This window comes from Terrapene carolina, unplaced genomic scaffold (genome assembly GCF_002925995.2).
Source record: "Terrapene carolina triunguis isolate 2854851 unplaced genomic scaffold, T_m_triunguis-2.0 Scaffold50590, whole genome shotgun sequence".
NCBI lineage: Eukaryota > Metazoa > Chordata > Testudines > Emydidae > Terrapene > Terrapene triunguis.
The window spans coordinates 1-5,554 of NW_020714941.1; the positions used below are offsets into that span (position 1 = coordinate 1).

Sequence of the window (5,554 nt, forward strand, 5' to 3'; positions counted from 1 at the left end):
ACAGCGTTACAGATAGGTTTCAGCTCTTCCCTGTGCCTTACTGGGGACCGAAGGAATGGGAGGGAAAGGGTGAGGTAAAAGGGCAGGGTGGAAGAACCACAGTGCAAAGAAATAGGACAGGATTTCTCTGTAGCGCTGAAGAGGGCACTAAGAAATGGGCATTGCATCTCCAAGGGGACATGATCTGTGGGTTGGGGGCATGTCCCACCACCTGCAACTAAGGAACAAATGTACAGCTCATGTAGTAGGGATTTTTATTAAATTTTCCTGTTGACGATCTCATGAATTAATGATAAAATATGATTATATAAACAAGCAACTTGTCTTTTCAATCAGGTACATCTGGCGCAAGAGTCCTTATTTCCCAGGTATTGAGCAAGATTTAATTTCTTCCTTCTGGCCAACCCTACCATCTGGCTTTGAAGCTGCTTATGAAATTGACAAAAAGGATCAAGTGTTTCTTTTTAAAGGTATTTCTATTGAATTTCTAGACATTCTTCTTACATGTGGAAATGAAGAAGCAATTATTATTATTAATAACCACCACCACCTAGCACTTACATAACTTTTCACTTCAAAGTGCAGTTTCACAGTCATTAACTAATTAAACCTCACAACAGTCCTGTGAAATAAGATATTATGCCTATTTCATAACTGAGAGGAAAACTGAGAGTGAAGTTAAATGATGTGCTTAAGGCAGGTGAGAGGATCGGTTATATAAAATGGAGTGCTTACATTTAGTCAGCTAAATTCATATTTAGGCACCTAACTAAGTGGCCTGATTTCCAGAGGTGCTGAACAATCCCAGCTCCCATGGGGGGGAAATGGTTTTTTTTAACTACTCTAATGAATTTATAAAGCAAAAAATCCAAGTGTCCTGAAAACTTAAACATTCCAGCTGCCTTGCAAGAAAGGAGTGTCTTCAAATTCAATGCTATCAATGGAATACACCCCTCAGGGAACAGAAAAGTTTCCTTGGGGAAGCTCCACGACTGTAATTAAATACTGCTTAAGCTCATCAGAAGTCCCTATCAAGCTTTTCTATCTTGTTTTTCTTGACAGGCAACCAATACTGGGTTGTCAGTGGATACTCTGTACATCCAGGTTTTCCTAGGAACATCCACACCCTGGGCTTTCCAAGATATGTTAAGACAATTGATGCTGCTGTTTATGATGAGAATACAAAAAAAACGTACTTCTTTGTAGGTGACAAGTATTGGAGGTAAGATTAAATTCTCCCAGCAAATAATCCATGCAGTTTATTTAAAGCCTTATTAAGCCTTTACATTTGGAATTATGACAAATCTGTGGCTCCCTTGAGTAGGATTTCATGACTGGTATATTGCACACCCCATTATTAAGCTGAATTTCAATGACAACAAAGATAGAACTCAGATCTTCCTTTTCCTTAAAACACTCGAGTTAAAGAACATTTTCCATTTGCTGCTAGTACAGTAAAAGCTTTTTTATCGGGCATGTCAGGGGAATGGGGGGTGCCGGTAAGTGAAAGATTCCGGTTAACTAAGAGGGAAGGAGTTTGGGTGCAGGAGGGGGTATGGGCAGCTCCCTACAAGCAGCAACCTGTCTCTGCTGTTCGTAGGGGGAGGCACAGCTGGCAGCTCCATGCTCTGCCGCCGCCCTACCCCGAGCACTGGCTCCACAGCTCCCATTGGCCAGGAACCACGGCCAGTGGGAGCTGTGGGGGTGGTACATGTGGGAGGAGGCAGCACACAGAGCCACCTAGCCGCGCCTCTACCTAGGAAAAATAGGGACAGGTCGCTGCTTGCAGCAAGCCCCCCAAGGTGAGCGCATCCTGGATCCGTCACCCTGCACCCCCTCCCGTGCTCCAACCCCCTGCACAGAGCCCCCTCCTGAACCCACACTCCCTCCCAGAGCCCATGCCCATCCCCTCTCCCGCATGCCGACCCCTCGTGGCTGTTCCTCCACCTAGGAGCAGCAGGGATATGTCTCCGTTTCCAGAGAACCACGCGGAGCCAGGTATGGAGCCTGCTGGCCCGTGCCAACTGGACTATAAACTGGACTTCCGGTGAAGATTAGAAATGTCAGTTTATAGATCTTTCCGGCTGGTACAAGGCCAAATAACAGAGCTTTTACTGTAGTATGTTCCTATAGCATAGGTGAACATATCCAATTCTATCCTGCAGAAGGTAGGGTACACCAACACAGTGGCCAGTTCATTATAGTATAATAGTGTAATTTGGACAGGGACTGGCTTTGTGTTACAGGTTTGTACAGAGCTTAGCACAGCCATTTAAATCTGTTTTCCTTGCCCTTCTGTCACTTGGGTCAATGGAAATAGACACGTCACTTTCACTTTTGTGTCTAGTCATTTTTGTCTTCTCGTTCTTGTGACCAATGCTCTACTGCAGAGTTCCATCCCAGCACCTTTATTAGCACAGGCTGAGCCCCGGTGTCATTGCAAAGAACAGTTAATAGGAGTGCATCATAAATCCATCAGTAAAAATCTCAACTGCCCTTCGGGTCTCTGTCCTTAGTCCAAGTTTAAGGTACCCCCCTCCTTTTCAGCATTGGCTGATTCTTGTGTGCGATGCAGGCCTGTAGGGACCCCATGTTTTGGCAGCTCCCTGTGCCCATCTCCCGGCCCTGACTTAGTTCTCTATTTGTGCCTGCGGTGTCCCTGCAGCTCATGCCTACCATGAGCTGCCTCCCCCAAGTGGTATGCCCCGCCTCCAGGGTTAGGAGAGCTGGTAGTGTAACCCACACATCTCCTGGGTGTGGTGTTCTGTCCCATCAAGTAGCACTGACACCACTTAGAGAGAGATTAATGAGTTTGCTCTATGGCCTTAGCTAATGGCCATATGGCTTTTAGCTCATGTAGTAGAGGCTCATGCATTTAGCTCCAGAGGTCCCAGGTTTGATTCTGATGACTGGGGCCTGTTGGTGTTACAGTAGCAGGTGGGATTTCCTATCAGCTGTATAGCCACCAATAGCTGTGTGAGGGTGGAAAGACCAGATCTTCCTCTTATTTCAACCCCTACCCGATCAGGGCTGGGGCAAGGCTGGCCTTTACAGCACTGCTGCTGTCCCGTGCAGTGGGGAACTTTACTCAATCATTTTCTAAAATTAAATGAAGAAAATATTTCTACAAATGGACAGGTTTTGTAACCACTCCCCCTCACAAAAAAACACACCCCTGTTTCTTCTTGGGTGAGACTATCACATAACTAAGTGCTCACCAAGGCCCCATCCTGCAAAGTCTTATGCGTATGCTTAGCTTCACTCAGGTGACTAGTCCCATTAACAACTCATAAGCACAAAGCAAGACAGGTACAGAAATGTCTTTGCAGGATGAGGGCCCAGATGTCAAGGTTGCACACTTGGGCCCCATACCACTCCTCCTACAGCTATCAAGTAGGAAAAACAAACTATTTAGTCAGAATAGCTACGGTCAACTGTGCATAGATTAGTAAAGGTGAAAGTATTCATATAGTAAGGATTTATACAATTCAATGAGTTTACAGTAGCTCATGGTTAGTGAGTTTTAGCTAAGGGCAGGACTTACTTGTTGTAAAGGTCAGTTGGATTCAATATTAAATATCCCATGCTTATGTATTATTTTCATTTCATTTCTTCATTCAGTTATGATGAAGTCACCGAATCCATGGAAAAGGGTTATCCAAGACGCATATCAGTTGACTTTCCAAGAATTGGCAATAAGGTTGATGCTGCTTTTCAGGAAAAAGGTAAATAGAAAAAAATACTTTGATAGTTGAATATACTGGAAAATGTGCATTTCCATAGATTCAAGAATCATTACAGACATTAGTAAGGGTGTTTCTTTATGTGTACACATTTTAATTTCCAGCATTGTTTGTGGAAAGAGAGTGAATATACATTTGTACAAAGTAATTATTCATTTTGTTTTTATTTCTAGGAAATTTCTATTTTTTCCATGGATCAAAGCAGTATGAGATAGACACCAAGTCCAAGAAAGTTATTCGTGAAATGCAGAGCAATAGTTGGTTTGACTGCAAATAAGAGCAGACACACAAGGTGATGGTGCAAAGGAAACAGAACCCAATTTTGTATGCACCAGAGATGGCTTTTCATCAATTTTTTGTTTCTAATCAGTGTTATTTATCTTTTACTTTATGTCTGAGTCACATAAGAGCTGTGATCCCTGATAAATATTATTTTAAATAACAGAGAAATGTTAAATGTAATATATAGTTTTAACTTATCTTAGTATTGTATTTAGGCTATTTATTAATCTGTCACTCAGCAATAAAGCTATTTTATGTTTGTGTATATAACAGTCTTGGGTTCTTTTGGTCCAGACTCCTGGTCTTTCTGGTCAGCCGCACTAGAGAAGGGACCAGTGAATTTAATTTAGTTGCCCTGCAGGCTGAACTCCCAGCTCAGCCTTTCAGACAATATGATGACTTTAAGAGACTGCACTAGCTGTAGAGGAGAGGCAGAGCGGGAGGCAGAAGTAAGTGGGCAGCTCCAGGGTAGAAGCAAGGGGAAAGACATTAGAAGAAGAAGAAGAAGATAGAAGCACAGCACTAGACGTTCACTCCCTGCTTCATAAGAGTTGATAGTTCTAAGACAGCTATGACCATCTAGGACCTTGACAGTCAGTGTTATGCTGGACACTGTGACCATGTGGAAGTTCATTGTGCTCTGGTATGTTTACTCCTAAAGCACATCTCGACTATGTGAGCTATTTTGCACAGGGCCTATGACACGCAGTTGAGTAGTTCTGATTCCATCCAGTAGAGGGCAGTCACACCCCCTATTCATTACAATATTATTCTAAAAAACTGATCCTATCATCACGCACTACCTGAACTGTTATAATTTCTTTGTGTCTCTTGTAATGAAGTAGAAGGGACTGACATAACCCTAGATAAAGGTATTGCGAAAGATGGGGGTGTAGGATGGCAAAAGTGCGAGATTTGGTGGCTCAGGGGAGTGACAATGGGATATATCCTTCAGGCCTAATCTGAATGCAGCTCAGGTCAGTCTGAGCTATGAGGGAAAACTGAAAAAATTGGGTTTGTTTAGTCTGGAAAAGAAAAGACTGAGAGGGGACAGTTTTCTAGTACATAAAAGGTTGTCACAAGGAGGAGGGACATAAATTGTTCTCGTTAACCTCTGTGGATAGGATAAGAAGCAATGGGCTTAAATTAGAGCAAGGGCAGTTTAGATTGGACATTAGGACAAACTTCCTAACTGTCAGGTTAGTTAGGCACTGGAATAAATTGCCTAGGGAGGCTGCGGAATCTCCGTCATTGGAGATTTTTAAGAACAGGTTGGACAAACACCTGTCAGGGATTGTCTAGATAATACTTAGTCCTGCCGTGAGTGCAGGGGACTGGACTAGATGACCTCTCGAGGTCCCTTCCAGTCCTATGATTCTAGGATTCTATTGTTGGTGACTGGAACTGGATATAGCTATGTTAGCACCAGGTGGAAATTGTTCATAGATAGAGCACTGAGCACTTACCCAAATCAGGTGATGTCTTAAATTGAGTACCCAAAATCCAAGGCACCCACAATCACCAGTCAC

The 5,554-nt window shown here is 43.2% G+C and overlaps 1 protein-coding gene across 1 annotated transcript; it reads left to right on the top strand.

Moving 5' to 3' along the window:
- Positions 1 to 336: 336 nt before the first annotated feature.
- LOC113405750 (interstitial collagenase-like) lies at positions 337 to 4,020 on the top strand (the record flags this gene model as incomplete). The annotated part of the gene is made up of 4 exons (XM_026646998.1): positions 337 to 470; positions 1,063 to 1,222; positions 3,622 to 3,725; positions 3,917 to 4,020. Coding segments are annotated over 4 exons (502 nt in total), but the record flags the coding sequence as incomplete, so codon positions are not given.
- Positions 4,021 to 5,554: the final 1,534 nt, after the last annotated feature.